A 20,297-nucleotide genomic window follows, 5' to 3' on the forward strand; every position below is an offset into this window, starting at 1 on the left:
TATTACAGGGATCATACGGTCATTAAAAACCGGGAAAAGTCATGGAATCTGAAAAAGTTTTGCAAAAATAAAAATACCCAGAAAGTTTTGGAAAAATCATGGAAATTTGCTCTACAAATCTTTGTATTAACGTTTATTGATTGAGAAAATCTATTTTGAGCGAAAAAATACAACTGAACAAAGTTAATTCAATAATTTAGCCCTGAACAATGGAGCTCTCAGGATCTGATATACATTTTATTATTAAAAATTAATTTTAGGCCTACTATAATCAATTTTAGTTATAGTTTTAATTCATTTTTGTTTTTATTGTCCATGTTTGCACTGTTTTAAAAATCGTATGGTCATGAAAATTTGCCTTGAAGGCCTGTAAAAGTCATAAAAACAAATCATGGGAATGTATTGGTTGTGTATTGGTATCCATCCATCCTTATATAACTAGTTGCAAGTTGTAAGGAGCCAATGTGTGAATACTGAATACTATAAATACTTTTGCAAGCCACTTTATAAATAAGGGAAAAAAGGAGACGAAAAGAACATTTTAAAAGTAATTTTATTGATACTTCTTAACATGATGCATACAGTATGTACAGTAATAAGTTATATATACACTCATATTCTGTAAGGGTTGTTTCTCTGCTATTTCCTAAACTTTTACTCTTGTCATAAAAATAATGTTAATGAGGTAAGTTGACCAGGTCTGTACAGATGTTGGTCACCTGATCGTAACCAGATGTTTTGATAGCTTTCTACATTCTTCCTCCTCGAGTTCTGCTTTATCTTGCTGTCAGGCGTTTACACGAACCAAACCAGCGAATACGTGATAAAAAGCTGCACGCTGTTCACGCAGACGCGGCCCGGGGCCACGCGAAATCTCAGAGTCTGCTTTCAGTCAGGAGCACTTGTTTCCTCGAGCTCAGGAAGACGTTTCCCAGCAGCCTCTGGGTCGGCCGGGCCGTCCGGGTCACTGTGTGGTACCAGGTCCTCAGAATCTCAGCTCTTTTAATGCTTCATTTCTACCTTCTGCTCACAGTTAACCGCTCGCCCCGCCGCCCCCCCGCTCGCTTTATGGCTTTTCCATTTGGTCTTGTTACTTAATGAGGTGCTGGAAATCACAGGCACTTTACACCAAGAGCTGTAAACCACCAATTCCAGCCAATTAGAGCGAGCGCCAGCGGCTAGCCACAGGGGAACACGCTGAGTTACGAGGAGTCTCCGAACGCTGGAGCTGATAATCTTACTGCGTGTCCGACCAGCCAGAGCGCGAGCAATCAAACGTAGAATCACCACTGGAGGCATTTGGACGTCTGAACTGAGAACAATGAGCCTGAGAGCCAAAACTAACCCAAGAAACTCTTAAAAACTGCAGACGTGAGCTACAAATTAGAAAAACGTCTTAATCTGTGAAGTAATTAGGATGTTACGATGTTTGATTACGATATTTAACTACAGATTTGTCTTTTTCCAAGTTTCCAAGTTCATTTTTTTAGATAAACACTCCAGTCAATTTTTATCCAGTTTTTAAAAGTAGAGTATTAGATTGATATTCTCACGTGTGATTCAGTGTTTCTTTCTTTGTTTTTCCCATTTTCTCCCCAATTTACGCGGCCAATTACCCAACCCACTCATTAGGACTCCTCCTATCACTAGTGATGCTCCAACACCAGGGGAGTGAAGACCAGCACACGCCTCCTCCGATACACGTAAAGTCAGACTCCGCCTCTTTTTGAACTGCTGCTAATGCAGCATTACAGAGTAGCATCACAAAAACTCTAGACGTATTTTATTGTATGTCTTCAGAAAGGAGGGGGGAGATTATGCAGAAATGATTATTAATTCCTTAATCTGTGATGAGGAGCTTTAATTAGCTTTGATTAGCTTTTATTTTATTTTATTTTACCATTCCACCTTAAATGCTCAAGCCCCTTCCATCTGTTGCACCATTTAAGGTTGAACGGGAAAGTTAGCTTGAACTAGTTGAGACCTTTTTATGCTTGTTAAAGAATTTCGACATAAAACATTAAAACTACACATTAAACTATGGTCATACAGAGCTAATCATCACTTTTAACAAGGAAAATACTGACATTTGTGAGCTTTGGTCACTTGTGGAAGCGTCATCTTACCAGTGATTCTCATTCCCCTCGGATTGAAGTGTGCTGAATCTGAAAAATCTCCTAACCTACCCCTCCAGCCTAACAAGAATCGGGACATGCCTAAATGGGATTGGGCCTTGATGCTCAGTTGTGTTTAGCCTGTTCCTAACAATGAGCCTACATTAAATTAATTTGTTTTTCTACTCAAAAAAGCTAAAAAGTAAGTCACACAGAGCGATCTGTGGCCCAGTTTTCTCACATCAGCAAACAGGAGACAAAAATATATGAGGAGTCATGTGATTCTGCTCAGTCTAGATATTTCAATAAAGTGTGAGGAACCACACAAAGCTCCAGCTCCAGTTTAAACAAAATAATACCGATGTCTCCGCTCATGTCCTTAATACTGGCGTCCAGCGCTGAATCTACAACCGTTTTAGAGCCTGTTCAGACGTGAGGATCAGTACAAACAAAGCAAAGTTCTGAGGGAAGCCCTGAAAATAAGACAGATTTCTCATTTGTGTAAAATTTTAAAGAGATCTTCAGGATCTTCCATCATTAAACCTGAAGAACTGACCATTAAAAAGTCTCTTTAACTGAGCCCAACAGCGCAGGGTCTCCTGGACCGGTGGGCCGGGTTTCTTCATGTGATTCGGAGCGAGGGAAGGGTCCAGGTTGTTAAACGCTGGCGCAGCGGGAGGAGAGCGTCAGGTTCTGTCTGGGTGGAGGAGCTCCGCTCTCCAGTTCTCCGAGGAGGTCGAAGCACAGAGCCTCCACCACGTCCAGCCTCTCGATCTGCACCAGCCGGGTCAGCAGGTCCGGGATGCTGTAGCCGGCGGTGCTGACTCTGTCGAAGAGCTGCATCCCGTCCGTCATTCCCCCGATCTCGTCCCTCCGGAGCCCGAAGCTCTCGGCCAGATGCCTCCAGGTCTTCACCACGGCTCGGTCCGTGCTGTAGGTGGAGCTCAGCATGCGGCTGGTGCGCTCCAGACAGTCGAAGGGGAGCTCTATGGGGCTCAGACCTGTGAGGAGGAGGAGGGACACAGGGGACATGGAGGTGAGTTTAAAAAAATAAGAAGACATTTTACTAAATAACAGGTAATCAGTAGGGGTGTCACGATTCTCAAAATCCTAGTCTATGGTCAGTCATTGGTTTGATTCATCAAATTTACAATATCTTATTTCAAAAGGTGGGCTTGATATAAGTGATGCAAAGTGATACAAGTGATCTGTAATACACCACATTAGGCACTAACGGTCAAATTTAAATAATTTAATTAAGAGATATATGTAACGCCATCTAGTGGCTTTTTTTGGTAGCAGCAGTGTGCACTATTAAAACAGCAATGTGCAACATAACAAAATAAATAATAAAAAATACAGGAACAGTCATGTACAAAATAATAGAACAATTAGAGCCTTAACAAACTGAACTCTATCCTACTATAATAGTTAAACATGAAAAATAAGACTTTAAGACTTTTTCAGTCCCTGAGAATGAGAAGTTTTTTTCTTTAATAAAGATATATTATTAACTTTATCTGAGAGAAAGATGCTCCTTAAGGTACCAAAACTATTAACATATTTGAGGCTAGACAAGTTTTTCTTTAAGGAGATGAGAATGTCCACATTCTCTGGAGAAAGGGCTGCTCTTTGAGACCATGACATAATTTCGATCGATTTCGATAAAATATTGAAATCGTGACACCCCTAGTAATCACATACATATAAATCACTGTAGCACCACTTTACCAGCTAGAACAGAAAGTCAGCTGTTAACTGAAAGCAGTTCAAGGTGACATTCTCATGAAACTGAGAAAATCCCAAGATGTAGAAATTAATCTTGCAAAAACTGTCTAGGGTCTATTAGTGTCTGTGTTCTTTAAGCTCTGTTTACAGTAACTAGTTACCATTATCTTCTGTAAGTAACTGTAGGTTTAAATTGGATCTCCGGTTGATCTTTCGCATTTTACCAAGTAAAATACATATACACTAGGGAAGCACGGTTTGACAATATAGCACAACTCGACAGAACACCGGTCAAAGCGAAGCTGTTCACGTCGGATTTTATAATATAGAGCGTATTCAGACTCACACTAATCTGATTTCAGTGCATTTAATAAGGTCTTCAGATCTACCACTGAAGTCCTGACCAATGGTAGAGCTCGAGTGGATGTTTCTACCTGCTGTAAAGTCTGTAAAGCACAATTTGCCATAAAGCGGTATTGGCAATGAATGAATGATATCTTCTGATGTTCGGATAATTTACAGAGAATCTGATTTGGGTCTTTGTTTGACTGTGGAAATCTCTAAACTCATTCTGCCCATTCTCTGAGAGCCCAGCTGTATAAATCATCTATAATCATCTATTAATAATTTAACCTGTTTGTTGCAATCAAAAATGAATAATAAGAGGATTATTAAAGCTGAACAATCCGTGTATCATTCGTTCATTTGATATTCAATTGAGAATCAAAATCGGAAAATTAAAAAACCAATTCGTTTTTTCGTTTTTCGTTTTTGAATATAATACCAAAAAACGAATAACGGCTTGTATTTTGTATTTTTATTTGGTTATCCAAACAAAAATTGGAAATTTAAAAAACGGACCAGGAGCCGAATTTGATTTTGATTTTGAACTTGACCCATTTGTGTGCCCCGGAAGTTACTGATTTGTTTATTCTTGGTGTTTATTCTTGGTGACACTGGGACCGTGTACCTTTTCAAATGAAAACAGTGAGGGAAGAAGTTTACTACACCATGTATAGACTAACCAGCTAGCTAGCTAGGTTAGTTAGCCAGCTAGTCACGTATATAAAAAAGTATGTAGGCGGCAATTCACAGAATAACATTAACTAAATATGACATTTAGCTACGGAACGTTAGACAAACACCTGAAAGATCCTGCCGATTTTTTCTGTTGTCATATCGTCTTCTTTCACTGCAACGCGTTTAGTTCCTCTGAACAAGATAAAACTCTCCATCCTCAACTCCATCCAAAGCCTACAGCAATACAGACTGTGTAGATAACACTGCAGTGAACTCCCGCGCAACAGAAACCCACCAAGAATAAACAAATCAGTAACTTCCGGGGCACACAAATGGGTCAAGTTCAAAATCAAAATCAAATTCGGCTCCTGGTCCGTTTTTTAAATTTCCAATTTTTGTTTGGATAACCAAATAAAAATACAAAATACAAGCCGTTATTCGTTTTTTGGTATTATATTCAAAAACGAAAAACGAAAAAACGAATTGGTTTTTTAATTTTCCGATTTTGATTCTCAATTGAATATCAAATGAACGAATGATACACGGATTCTGAACTAAAATTACAGATCTCATTTTTTAATTCCTAGAAATGATTAAGCCTTCAAACTGAGAGCAGATCAATGAAGAATAATTATTCTGCATATTCAATCCATCTGCAAGCTGGAGAAAAACTATTTTCAAAGCTGCGCCACCACATTATTTGTGTAATTGTGTAATGGTTAGTACTGAATGAAAGAAGTCTTTTTTAAAAAAGCGTTTTGAATTGTTCCAGGCTGTTTAAAAAACACTGTTTTGCAATAGAGAAAGTCTCCAACAGTTGAGTTTACTTAAAAACTGTTTTCTATAAAAGCTTTGGCGCAGGAGGCTGTGAATATTTGCGGGACGAGCTTTGGTGGTCTCCAGTGAGAGAGAGTGGTCTAAACGTCTGAACGTCTGAAAGAATCCAGATCAGATCATATTTATTATTAATTTATAACTTTTTTCAGCCTGCTTTTATCTGTGTGTGAACGTGTTTAATCCACAGGTCGAGTCCGAGCCGCTCCCGTCATTTACTGACCTCAGAGCAGCTCTCGGTGCTCGGGCCACGCCCCTAAAATCAAGGTGGTCCTAAAGAAAATGGGGCCGACATTAAGAATTAGTCTGAGTCTGTCTGGAATGTGTTATTCTCCGTAACTCTGGAAAGGTCAGTGTTAATTCTGAACAGTGCCACTCCAGGTGGCATTCATTTCGCTGTCAAAACATCAAGAAAACACACACGTACATCTCCATGGAAAAAAGCAGGGCTTCCAAACGTCCTGCTTTTGTTTGCTCAGTCTTAATATATTCAAGATACAAGATGCGTGACAGATGTCCTCGGAAAAGCAAACCAACAACAAAAGCTCTCCCTCTCTCCAGATGAACGGAGAGAAACTCACTCAGTGACCCAACAAACCGCACTTTTATAGTGAACCTAAAAAAACTACTTAAAACACGAGATTCTCTAAAGAGTTCTCTGAGAAAACTGCAGCCTGTGTTACTCTCTCTCTCTCACACACTCTAATACTACTGAAAAATACTCTAGAATTACAAACATTAGAATACTAAATCCAGATAAACTTATATATAAAATCAGTGGTCAGTGATTGAATGTGTCTACCTGTAATTAACTCTATATAACATTGAAAAAAAAAAAACTAAAAATAAACCTAAAGTCAGTGATCACTGAGAGAATCTAGAGTGCTGGGTGTGGTTAAGTTAATACACTCGCCTCTCCCAAAACACTCAGAGTTTATCGTATATTTATTTATTTTGCATTTATTCCAATAGAGTCAGCTCTATGTTTGTGAGCAATCACACTTGTCAATATATTTAGATTTTTAAAATGAGAATGATAAAGTTTATTGCAATTGTTTCTGGGACACTAATATATCAAAATAATTAAGAAATAATATATGAGAGGTTCGTGCTATATACATATGTAATATTGGCACTGCTGTGTTATAGCAGTAACCTCGAGTGTATTATTGTGATTATATCACAGTTCCATTATCTCTGTTTATTGAAAGATTTTAAAGAGTTAAAGAGGAGGAGAAAATAGGATCTGTTTGGTTATAAAAACTCCACCAGTTAAAATAGTTCCATTGCTGCTCTGTTTGTAGCTGCACTGTTTGGTTTGTAAGCGCTGCATCGTTGCTAGGTTACCTGTATGTGCGGAGTAATACACTAATACATGGAGAGCTTCGGTTACAGTGCATTACTGGCTGATAACGGCACTCAGAGAACACCTCTCAGCCAATCACATTGCAGGATCAGAACTAACTGTAGTATAATAATAATTAATAGTAAGAGGCTGGGTGTTTTATAAAGAAGAGACTCACCCTCTGCAACACTGCAGGCTTTTGTGTACAAATCCAGGATTTTCTTCCTCCGACTGTGAATCTGAAACAGCAGCGAAAAGACAAGGAGCCGGTGAGTCACACTCAGAGTGTGTGTGTGTGTGTGTGTGTGTGTGTGTGTGTGTGTGTGTGTGTGTGTGTATTGAAACCTGAACCAACTTTAGATATCAGGCAGTGAGAACAGAGAGCAGTGATTGGCTGGTTTGATGTAGCTGCTGTTTTGTTGATGTTAATTGATGTTCAGGTCAAACTGAGTTTATATGGGTTTTTATATCAAACGCTGCATTTAAAAACACTAAAACACCAGAGTTTAGAGACGCCCTGATTTAATCTGAAATATCAACATCAGAAACGAACGAGGCATCGTTTACTGAACAGGTACATATATACATATATAATAAATACTGTATGTGGCATTCTAAAATTAATCAATTATAATTAATTATATTTAAAAGCTAAGCTTAATAAACTATATGGCTTAGGTATATATTGTCCCTGTCCTCACCCCCATGGCTTTGCTGCTGCTGCTGCAGTTGTTGTTGTTGTTGATGGTGCCGATGGACGAGGCTTTGTCTCTGGTGAGGTGGACGAGGGACAGCAGGCAGAGGTCGGCGGTTCCCTGCTTTTCCTGCGCCGCCTCTTCATCGCTGTCGATGCTGCGACTCAGCAGCTGCTCGTTCTCCGACGACGCGTCATTTTCACTGGAATAAAAACAAGGAAAATAATAGATGATAAAGTTTTAAAAGTTCAGAAATCAATATTTGGTGGAATAACCCTTATGGTTTTTAATCACAGTTTTAATTTCATGCATCTTGGCATCATGTTCTCCTCCACCAGTCTTACACACTGCTTTTGGATAACTTTATGCTGCTTTACTCCTGGTGTAAAAATTCAAGCAGTTCAGTTTGGTGGTTTGATGGTTTGTGATCATCCATCTTCCTCTTGATTATATTCCAGAGGTTTTTAATCATTTAGATCATTTTTTAGTGCTCTCTTATTCTTTTCAGAGCTGTAGTTTTATTAAATAAGAATATTATACTGGAGACATTTTAGCAAATACCCCATATATATGTAATTACACAATAATAACAGCTACAGTATTTGCTTTAGGGACTTTAGTGATCCATCCATCACTGACTCATACCATCAACTTTAAATCAGACTATTCCCCTCAGAAACTCAGTGCAGTGACTGGTTTCTTGTTTTTAGCTTGCGGCTAAGCTAATCTCTAAATTGTAGAGTCATAACCCTCGCCTTCCTCCCGAGGCCAAAAGCACCTTGTTGACAAAGGCGGCTCAGAGATGCTAACAGAACACCATTGTTTCACAGACACCCAATACCTGAGAGGATCTGGCAACCACCCGCCTGCATTAACACATCTCCTGGCATGAGCCGCCAGCCCGCAATATGTGCCCTCACAGCCTGAGGAGGAGGAGCAGGAAGAGGAGGAGGAGGAAGAGGAGGATGAGGAGGAAGAGGAGGAGAAAGAGAAGGAGGAGGAGGAGAAGAAGGAAGAGGAGGAGGAGGAGGAAGAAGAGGAGGAGGAAGAGGAGGAGGAGGAAGAGAAGGAGGAACAGGAGGAGAAGGAAGAAGAGGAGGAGGAGGAGGAAGAGGAAGAGGAGGAGGACTTTGATTGGAAGTTGTACTCTTAATTTAAACATAATTAGATTAGTTTTAGAGCATTTCTACTGGTCTATTCATCCAGGTTTCTGCTCCTCTGCACCATGATGCTTATTTTTTAAAATTCTGATTCGCTGATGGTCACATGACAACATTACACTCAATTGAAAACCAGATGACGGGAATCCCAGTCAGAAGTTTCTACAGCCAGTACAGAGAGAAACATGGAATTTTACATGTGAAACTGGTTTAACTGTAGACATTTTAAGTTCAGACTAACTGGGTCTTTCTGGTCCGAAAAATGTCAAAAAAACATTTATAAATGTTGAAATAATCTACTGTCCACATATAAGACTTTTTTTTTGTTGCAAAAATGACTTCCTATTCATAGACAAAGTTTAGTATTTATGCTTGTTAGTTTCTACTACTCCCAAATGACTTGGTGGAAATTAAAAATGCAGACCAAGTCAAACGTCTGGGTCTCAGAAGGTCAAAACAGAAGAAAATAGAGATAATGTTTTTCATTGGACAGTAGGGATATACCATTTCATAAATGATTTGCTTGGTTTTTAAATTATTTTTTATTTGAAAATTTATTGAGCTTTATTCGCTCAGGCGTACTCCGGCTGCAGAGTATACTATACTGTTTAAATGTCTGTAGATCTGTAGTTGTGGGTTTTAGTTAAGTAGAGTTATTATTATTATTAATAATATTAGTGTTTATAAGTAATGATTGAGGGGCTTCTCTCTCTGTTTTAATCAGATGTGGAGGGAACAGAACTCGGGGTGAAATGATCTTCATTTTCAGTCTGAGCTGTTTTTACCTGGTGGCGGTTTCTGGCAGCCGGGTCTCATAATTACTGCAGTCGATTATGTTTGTGTTAAATGATGATCTCTGCAGAGCCTGAAGCCACACGACCCAACCTCAACCACTCAACCCACCCCACCAACCACCCCCCTGCCTACCAACCACCCCACCATCCACACCACCTACCACCCCACCACCCCTCCCACAGCATGCCTCATACTGTTTCCACTCAGAGAGAAGTTCTGAGGGGTTTATGAATAAGAAGTGAGCTTGTTTTTTCCGTGCCGTTTCCACGTGAGTGAGAATTCACCACTCATATTCACCACGACTCTCACACTTATTCAGCACAAACTGAAACAGCTAGCAGCTAAACAGCACTGCTGGAACTTGTCCTGCGGTGACTTAATTACCGGTACAATCTCCAGCAGAAAAATCTGATAAAGATAAAAACACCCTGTTTGATTCCTCACAGCAAACAGCTCTGCCTTTATTCTTCCTCTCTTACGTACAAAGAGTTTATATTCCTGATGTTCTAGATGCTTAAAGATTTCATTCCATCGTTTTTAAATTCATTTTAAAATATCTAGTTGTGTCTCTAGTATGAATGAAGAACATGAGAGCGGGTTTATGTGAGAAAAAAAAACTAATTAAAAAGTTCCGGTGCTCCAGTGATTCAGTATAACTCTGCTTTAGTCTGGTGGAGGAGTGGGCGGGGAGATATGACAGGATTTCAGCTCTTGCTCATGAATATTCATGCATGCAAACATATTGCCTCTGATTGGCTAACAGCACTGCGACACCAGGAGGCAGCGAGACGGAAAACAGTTAGAAACGTTTTTAAATAATCTTTAAAATAAAAGTCTTGCCCCTGCAGATAAATCTTTCCACCTTTTCCCACCGTTATCCAGCTAGAGTGAGTGTAGCTTCTGGTCTCCAGCTCACCTTTTCACTGGTTTAGGAGGAGGCGGCTTCAGCTTGTCGAACTCGTCTTTCTCAGCGAATATCACCACACTCTCTGAAAACGACAATTAAAATTATGATTTAAAAGCATTTTATTAGCTGTTTGGATTAAAGTTAAAATTGGCTAAACAGTCAAAACTCTGTATTGATTACTCACAGAAATGAAAAGAGTAACCTCCAGAATGGTTAAGCATAGAATTGGGAAAGAAGGACATACAATTAAAACATTATTTCCAATATACAATACATTGCACCATGTTTTGTCCCCTGTGACGATTAGAATTAAAATGTTCTTCATTGTGGATATAAGTGGTTCGTATATTGGCTGGTTCAAATCCCAGCCATGCAGCTTGCCATCAGCTGCCAGAGCCCCGAGAGAGCACAGTAGTCCTTGCTCTCTCTCTGGGTGGGTACAGTACAGTAGATGGCGCTCTCTCTTTCCCCTCATCACTCCTAGGGTGATGTGGATCAGCACAAGGCTGCGTCTGTGAGCTGATGTATCAGAACCGAGTCGCTGCGCTTTCCTCCAAGCGTTAGCGCTGTGATGCTACTCGGCAATGCTACAGCAACAGCAGCAGTTCAAAAAGAAGGGGAGTCTCATGTATCGGAGGAGGCGTGTGCTAGTCTTCTTCACCCTCCTGGTGTTGAAGCATCACTAGTGATTAAAATGCATATTGTCGCTGTCCCATGAAAAACACTTATCTCCATTTTTGTGGATTTTTAGTTTACTACACAATTTAAACAGACAAACTGTTCCTTACACTGTGCCAAAATGTCTTGATGAACGGACCAATAGAAACTCTTCAAAATGACCTGAAATAAACTATTTTTACATTGACTTCCATTGAAAGTTTAGAAGGTTTTTTCTCTCTCCTGTTGCTGTTTTGGAGATAAGAGTTTTTCACTGGACAGCGATGATATAAGAACCTGCCTGCAGAATGTGGATAAAGCCCTTATTTGGTATAATAGATCATATAGAATTCATATAGAAAATGGTATTTATTCCCTAACAATCCCACATCCTGTCCCCAGGTTTACAGATTAAGTACAGCCTAAGCCAGAAGCTTTTCACTCTACTCACTATCAGGACTGAGCTGAGATGTTTTACGAGGTTAGAGTAGTTCGAGGCTTTAGAAGGTTCTGGGTGTTCTGGGTGTTCTGGGTGACGTTCTCCGAGAAATAAATAATGATAAAAAAAGGAAAGAGTGATTCTCCTGAGGATCAGTGTGAGCAGCTCTTCACCCACAGCGCTGGAGATCAGGCTGTTAATCACAGAGCTGGCACAGTCGAGCACAATGATGCCATTCATACCCTCTCAGCTCCACTTCTGCCGTCTGACAGTGAGACAAGCCGACCTGTCTCCATATCCACCAACGTAATCGTTTAATAATCTTTTAATAGTCTTTTAATAGGTCCATGCAGTGCCTAGCTTCAGTTTAGTGTCAATGCACAGTCATAATTCATTCATTACACAACCTTTATCATCATTTACTATTAAACAGGCTTTTTAATTGTGTTACTGCGCCTTTAAGGCTGAAATATGTACATAAACTCTGTTTTGATTGGCTGCCTCATACTGTCCAGGCTATAAAACTACTTACAACTTGATTTAGGGATTTAGAGATCACTTCAGTTTCTGAATCAGTTTCTCTGATTTTACTATTTATAGGTTTATGTTTGAGTAAAATGAACATTGTTGTTTTATTCTATAAACTACAGACAACATTTCTCCCAAATTACAAATAAAAATATTCTCATTTAGAGCATTTATTTACAGAAAATGAGAAATGACTGAAATAACAAAAAAGATGTAGAGCTTTCAGACCTCAAATAATACAAAGAAAACAAGTTCAGATTCATAAAGTTTTAAGAGTTCAGAAATAATCAATATTTGGTGGAATAATCCTGGTTGGTTTTTAATCACAGTTTTTATTTCATGCATCTTGGCATCATGTTCTCCTCCACCAGTCTTACACACTGCTTTTGGATAACTTTATGCTGCTTTACTCCTGGTGTAAAAATTCAAGCAGTTCAGTTTGGTGGTTTGATGGTTTGTAATCATCCATCTTCCTCTTGATTATATTCCAGAGGTTTTTAATTTGGTAAAATCAAAGAAACTCATAATTTTAAGTGAAATCTTATTATTTTCCCAAGCTGTGTATATACTAGAGACAGATTATATCTGTCTAGTATCATTTATTTTACTTTAATATATATTGGAGTGCATTATTATTAGTATCATGATAAAATTCTTGTACTTTTTTTGAAATATCTCAGTTATTAGGGGTGTGCCATATCATATCATATATAATAATAAAATTTAATATTTTTTTGTTGCAGTAGTGTATTCTTGAAATATTTGTCATATCGCCAAGAGTATCAATATCGCGAAAATACTCTGAAATATAACATTGTGATATTATTTTAGGACCCCTAGTCCATGGTTAATTTGAAAGCATTTAAAATGTTTTTAACTCTTTAAAATAGCAAAAATAAAGTGGATTCTTTTTTTTAAGTGATAAGATGCAGGTTAGTCTGTTAGGTGGTGAAAAGATGTGCTTTAGTAAATTCTTTTACTTTACGCGAGGTAGAATTGACACTGTCAGGCTGGATTTAGGATTTTGACGCTGATCAGAGCAGGTGTTGAGCGACAGCCGAACCCCAGCCGGCTGCAGCTCATGTGTTTTCACTTATAGAGCTCTCTGACTCTGACGGGTTTTAATGCACAAAACAATCTGTCTCTCCTTTACCTCACAGCGGTTAACTGCTCTCAAACCCCCTGCCTTAAAGTGACAGCAGAGGTCTGTAATCACGCTGAGTTTAACTGAAGAAGCCGTTCTCCTGCGTGCATTCTGAGAACCTTCTTTAAACGCCTCTGAAAACCACCTTCATACCTCAGTAAAGTCTGAGTATTTAGTATTTAGCACGATTTAAAGGGATGGAGGAAAAGTGGAGCTTTGCAATAGTGCTGCACGATATATCATTTAACTATCGTCATCGCAGCCAATTAAAATCAAACACGTAATGTTGCAACGTTTTGATTCTTGACACTTGTTAAGAAGTAGATGCACAGCGCTATCTCTGTGTCTGTGTGAGTGACAGGCTAGAATTTCCCCTCGGGGATCAATAAAGTATCTATCTATCTATCTATCTATCTATCTATCTATCTATCTATCTATCTATCTATCTATCTATCTATCTAGGCTGCTGCTGCCTGAGAAGTGTGAGGGGGAGGGGGAGCGTGAGGGGGGGTCAGGAGTAAACACAAGGTAACCACATGGCCTCCATCCACATGGTTGGGAAAACTTTTTTAAAAAGCCATTTAAATGCCTGATTTAAAGGGCTGATTACTGTTTGCTGTCGTGACTTACAAATAATGATACACAGGGGTTGGAGAATAAAACTGAAACACCTGTCATCATTTTAGTGGGATTTTAGGTTTCATGTCTAAATTGGAGCAGCCTGGTGTTCAATCTTCATTAATTGCACATTATTGCACCAGTAAGAGCAGAGTGTGAAGGTTCAATTAGCAGGGTAAGAGCACAGTTCTGCTCTAAATATTACAATGCACACAACATTATGGGAGACATACCAGAGTTCAAAAGAGGACAAATTGTTGGTGCACGTCTTGCTGGAGCATCTGTGACCAAGACAGCAAGTCTTTGTGATGCATCAAGAGCCACGGTATCCAGGGTAATGTCAGCATACCACCAAGAAGCACCAACCACATCCAACAGGATTAACTGTGGATGCTGTAAGAGGAAGCTGTCTGAAAGGGATGTTCGGGTGATAACCCGGATTGTATCCAAAAAACATAAAACCACGGCTGATCAAATCACGCAGAATTCAATGTGCACCTCAACTCTCCTGTTTCCACCAGAACTGTCCGTCACCACAATCAATTACTGTGCTCTAAAACCAGGTGTTTCAGTTTCATTCTCCAACATTTCAGACAGGGTTATTAGTAGTTATAAGTAGTTAGTTTGTTAGGGGCATTTGTTTGTTGGACGCTTTTGTCCAAACCTACCTTTAACTTCTTTCTTCTCCTCCATCTTGGTGGTCGGAGCCTCCATGGTCTTCACGATCTGTCCAGAGCAGCATGCTGGCATTAAAAATAAAAAAAGACAGATTCGGTTAGCATTCGCTAATGCAATCTCTCTTTCTCTTTCTCTCTCTCTTTAAAGCACTGCTGGTTTTATTTAATGGCTGTGGAAATGGGAATGATATTGGAATGCAAGACTGAATATCTGTAAACCTAGTCCAGGACTGCTCAAACTGTGGTTCCTGGTCCCCTGGGTGCACATATGTGTGTGTGTGAGTGTGTACGTGTGTGTGTGTGTGTGTGTGTGTGTGTACGCTTACTCATACATTTCAATAAGCTTCTCAAGTTGCAGGACCACCATCCAGCGCTCATATGCTATTACTTACCCGCGGTATTACTGACACTGTGTTCTGGAACATGACTAACACAGTGGCCCACAGTAGGGCCAGCTACGCTACTTTAGCTCCAACTGAGCTAACGCTACGTGACGCTAATCGCTCGCTACACTGAACAGCACGGCTAATAAAACAGGTTTCGAGGTTGAGTGAAGTCAGGGACGTCAAGCAGATTAGCATTAGCATAGCATAGCATTAGCATTAGCATAGACGCACCTTGCCCGCTCGGCTTGGCCTTCAGGATGTAGAACATTATGATCATCACGATGGCGATGGCCATGATGAAGATGGTGGACATGGCGATGATGAGCGCTGTTGCTAGGTGACCCTGCCCTGTTGGATCTGAAAGATGAAAGATCAAAGGCAAACAAAAGTTTGATGAGCACTTCAGTTTCTGAATCAGTTTCTCTGATTTTACTATTTATAGGTTTATATTTGAGTAAAATGAACATTGTTGTTTTATTCTATAAACTACAGACAACATTTCTCCCAAATTACAAATACAAATATTCTCATTTAGAGCATTTATTTACAGAAAATGAGAAATGACTGAAATAACAAAAAAGATGCAGAGCTTTCAGACCTCAAATAATGCAAAGAAAACAAGTTCATATTCATAAAGTTTTAAGAGTTCAGAAATAATCAATATTTGGTGGAATAATCCTGGTTGGTTTTTAATCACAGTTTTTTTTCATGTATCTTGGCATCATGTTCTCCTCCACCAGTCTTACACACTGCTTTTGGATAACTTTATGCTGCTTTACTCCTGGTGTAAAAATTCAAGCAGTTCAGTTTGGTGGTTTGATGGTTTGTGATCATCCATCTTCCTCTTGATTATATTCCAGAGGTTTTTAATTTGGTAAAATCAAAGAAACTCATCATTTTTAGGTGCACTCTAATTTTTTTCCAGATCTGTATATTCCTTCGGTGGGGTACAGAGACATTCATACTAGAGGAATAATTTAGCACAAATTCTACAATAGAGACAAAAAAAATCACAGTGAGCTTATTAACTTTAGTTATTTTTTATTTCATAAATTATTACTACTATCTTTTGGATTATTATAACAAACTCTCATGTTCTCGTCCTGTTCCTGGTTTATTTCTGTGTTTCTATCTATTTTTTCCTGTGTCTGTTTGTTTTCCTAGTCGTGTGTTTTCTTGCACGTGGCTCTGTGTTGACAGTAAATGCTCCTGGAATTAAATCACCCTAGATTTAGATTTAGTTTTAATCTAAACACAAAGGTGAAGCTGGGAGACCGGGTGTTGTACCTTTCTCAGGTTGAGGGAAGATGGTGGTGCTGGTTGAGGAGGACACTCCAGGAGCGAGTCCTGGTGGAACAGCCTGTGTTCTCGTACCTGCAAACAACACCAGAATTCTTACAACTGAAATAAATCAGAGGATCTGAACACAGAGAAAATCATTCTGATATAGAAACACATGAGCAATAATTTAACAAATGAAACCACAATAATATCCTACTGACATATCTAAAATATATATAAAATAAAACACACAGCACATCCAACAAGAAGATACAATACAGCAGTGCAACATTGTAAACTTCCAGGAATTATTCTAATTGAAGCATCACCTGTTAGAGGTAATACTGTATGCAGAAATGAAGTAAAGTTTACTAAAAGAAAGGATTGACTGAAGTTCAGTTCACTTATTTACTCTGTTTAACATTTAAGTCCTAAAACCGAGTTGAAGTTACTTAAATTTACATGAAATTAAATTTACTTAAAAAAAGCAAATGCAGAAAGTTGCAAAACTTTTTTTAAGTAAATTTTACTCATCATTTTTTTAGTGCAGGAACCCTGTTGCTTGCTGTTTCTGACAACTGAGCGTAACAGAAGGGTTAAAATATTTTTATATTAATGTACATTTCAGGAATTCACGACTGCAGAGATGTAGTCTGCGTACGGTTCTGGAGGGTGATTTCTGATCTGATCTCTGGATTTGGGGTGAAGGGAAACCGGTTTCTCAACACCAGGCCTGATATTTCAGACCGCAGTTCTGCGGCTAAAACCTCGTCTGAGTCAACAAATTACCATCCAGACAACCTCACTCTGAGCTGAACTCCCTGTTAATAAACTGCTGGAGGAATCTGTTCATAACGTCCTCGATCTGTCACATTCTACCAGCCTGTAAATGAAACTCCCCCCAGAAAGGTCTGATTTACCACCGTACCCGATAAACCACTTCCTGCGCGGGACTGTCCTCGTCCCCCCGCTGTAATAAACGTTATTGCTGCTGGTGCTGCTTTAATTGGAGTGGAGTTCGGAGGAGAAAAGGTTCAGCTGCTGGAATGTTGTTTTGACCAGAGCAGCAGTTTCACAGATTAACTTTGTGGTAAACAGCTCTGCAGAAGCAGCGAAATCTAAAGCTAAATGCTAAAGCTAACGAGTCTTTCAGAAACGATCATACTCAGAAAATGATGCTAAATTATGTTCCTAAACGGATAAATCTAACATGCATTAGCGAAACGCTTCCAATAAGAGATGGTCATGCATGCATATTTTAAAAATGTGATGCTAACTGACCTTACAAAAGGATAGATAGATAGATAGATAGATAGATAGATAGATAGATAGATAGATAGATAGATAAATAGATAGATAGATAGATAGATAGATCGATAGATAGATAGATAGATAGATAGATAGATAGATAGATAGATAGATAGATAGATAGATAGATAGATAGATAGCTAGATAGATAGATAGATAGATAGATAGATAGATAGATAGATAGATAGGTAGATACTTAATTGATCCAACAATAGAGGGAGTACAGTAAGAGAGCACAGAAAGAAATATAAGATTCTAAACTAAGTTTTAAAGAATATATACATAAATATATAAATACAAAAGCTACACAGCGTGTGGAAGTAATCATCTGTAGATATGAGGTAGTGCAGTAATATTAAATAAATTAAATTAAGTATGCTCACTGGCACTAATGTAGCTGTAGTTGTAGATGTATTGAGGTTCAGTGTTTTATTGCTCACTTTAGTAAAGCAGTTTATGGTGTATTTTCACCACACTGTGACCTTATGAGGTCATTTCCTGCTATATTTGAACTAAAACTCTGAACTCTTCAGCAGCGGCTCGGTTCAAACAGAATCAGTGATGCAGGAGCTGCTAAACTGCAACCTGATCTCAGATCTGGCCGAGCTTCAGGAAGCCGTCCGTAAGAATAAAGAGCAGAAATAGGTTTTAAACGCCTGGAGCTGCTAATTATGACTGATTATTAATCTGATCTCGCGTCGGGTTTCCGTATGAATGAACCGCCGCCCTGTCAGACAGGAGACGCGCTGTTCCTCTGATTACTGAAGCTTTTCAGAACACACTGATCCAGATATAGAACAATAACACACATTTAAAGTGCATACACCCTATATTATATACATATATATTTTATTTGCCCACATATGAATTTTACATTACTTATCACACATACATTACCAGTCAACAATGTCGATATGCCTTAAATTCAGTGGTTCATTATAAAATAATTTTAATAATTGTTATACAAACTGTGAAGAAAAACATATAGAATTATCTAATAAACAAAAACAAAATATGTTTTATATATATTTTCAAGAGTCCTTGAATTTCTTGTCTGTTAATGTAAAGTTTGAGAGCATCAGTTAAAGTAAAGTAGTGAAGAGGTAGAGTTACAGGTATACAGTGAATAGCTCTGCTCATTATGATGAAACTGGCACTCATCAGGATCGCCCCAGTAAAAGAAGGGCAAGAGTTACCAAGATATTACGATTTCTATTTATCTTTCATTTTTAAGAACAGAACAAACCAATGTAAATGATCTGTGTTGTGATTGGCTGCCTTTGTTTTAATATAAGTAAATAGGTGATTTTTTTTAGAATCCCTAAAATAACACGTTGTTTGTCGCTGTTGAACAAAAAAACATGCACCTTCAGTTTTTGCTGTTTTTGACTTGATTTGAAAATATCTGTAGATTATCTTTAGATTAAGAATCCCCATTATACTCATTATGAATGGACCAATAGAAATGCTCTGTTAACACTTTACAATAAGGGTACACCAATTAACAGTTTGTAAGACAGTAATATACATTGTTAAATTGTTAACAATTTTTTTTACACTAGCTAAAACATTTGCTGTACAAATGATATACGTGTTAATGAGTAAGAATGTTGTAAATCATACTAAATTGAAAAAGAATTACTTAAATTGTAATGATTAAACATGTCTTAACTAGTGTAGTTGATTTGGAGATACAAGTTCTTTAAAAACAAGCTATTTTTGCTGATTAAATGGACTTTATAGAGAGGGAAAGTTGTAAAATTAACATTTATACTATATATATTATACTGATTTTCTTATTAAAACATAGAAAATTCTGTTTTTTAAAGTGTATCAGCTGTTCTGCGCAGTAACATTTATAAAGAAGGCTTTAGTGAAGGGGAACAATGCTAGCACTGGATTTGCTCCTGGTTCAGTGTGAGGTTCTGTGTGAGGGACCGGGGGGCATATCAGACAGGGTGGACAGTGTTGGGAGACAGGAGACGTTTTTTTGAGCTTTCACAGCAAGAAGAGGCAAGTTAATAATCTTTTTATGCCCTCCAAACTTTTAATTATTATACGCAAACCGAGCGCAATTTGCAGATTACCTGGCGAGTGCTAGCATGCCTTCCCCCCACTCTCTCCGCCCGCATAGTTTCACTTTATACACACCGCTTTCAGACCTTTCATTAAAACCCACCTCCACCTGCCTCACCTCCACCTGCCTCACCTCATCCTCAACCAGCCACCATGACTTCAGAAAACAATTAACACTCGAGTCACGTCTGAGCCGCCCACACACCCACTGATTTACACATTTACACCACCCAAACAATAAAAACAATGCTTTCCTTTACTGACGTATTATTTATTTTATAATAAAAGAAAAATTCTTTAATGCATTGTGTTAAATCAATAGTTTCTACTATATTACACACAATATTAGCATCATTAGCTAATCAACTCCACATTTAATCAGCATAAACAGCTCAGATACGGGTTACTAAGTCTTTTTTGATGCAAGAAAAGCCCAGAAATGTACTTATATCTGCCCTCTTTACTCAAACATAAACCTATAAATAGAAAAATACAGAATTAAAGAAACCGATTCAGAATCTGAAGTGATCTCTTCATTTTTACAGAGCTGTATAATTTTATAATAAAAGAAACCTTAACTAGTTT

The 20,297-nt window shown here is 38.4% G+C and overlaps 1 protein-coding gene across 1 annotated transcript in view; it reads right to left on the minus strand.

The window, feature by feature from the left end:
- Positions 1-535: 535 nt before the first annotated feature.
- Positions 536-20,297, minus strand: part of edar (ectodysplasin A receptor) — a 53,234-nt gene continuing 33,472 nt past the window's right edge. Inside the window, exons 6-12 of the mRNA XM_022667267.2 lie at positions 16,335-16,421; positions 15,279-15,404; positions 14,653-14,727; positions 10,608-10,680; positions 7,743-7,938; positions 7,220-7,280; positions 536-3,115 (exon numbers count right to left, since the gene is read on the minus strand). Of these exons, the coding sequence (XP_022522988.2) occupies positions 2,772-3,115; positions 7,220-7,280; positions 7,743-7,938; positions 10,608-10,680; positions 14,653-14,727; positions 15,279-15,404; positions 16,335-16,421 (962 nt within the window). The 3' untranslated portion in view covers positions 536-2,771. The remainder of the gene's footprint in view (positions 3,116-7,219; positions 7,281-7,742; positions 7,939-10,607; positions 10,681-14,652; positions 14,728-15,278; positions 15,405-16,334; positions 16,422-20,297) is intronic.

The sequence above is a fragment of the Astyanax mexicanus genome, chromosome 11 (genome assembly GCF_023375975.1).
Source record: "Astyanax mexicanus isolate ESR-SI-001 chromosome 11, AstMex3_surface, whole genome shotgun sequence".
NCBI lineage: Eukaryota > Metazoa > Chordata > Actinopteri > Characiformes > Acestrorhamphidae > Astyanax > Astyanax mexicanus.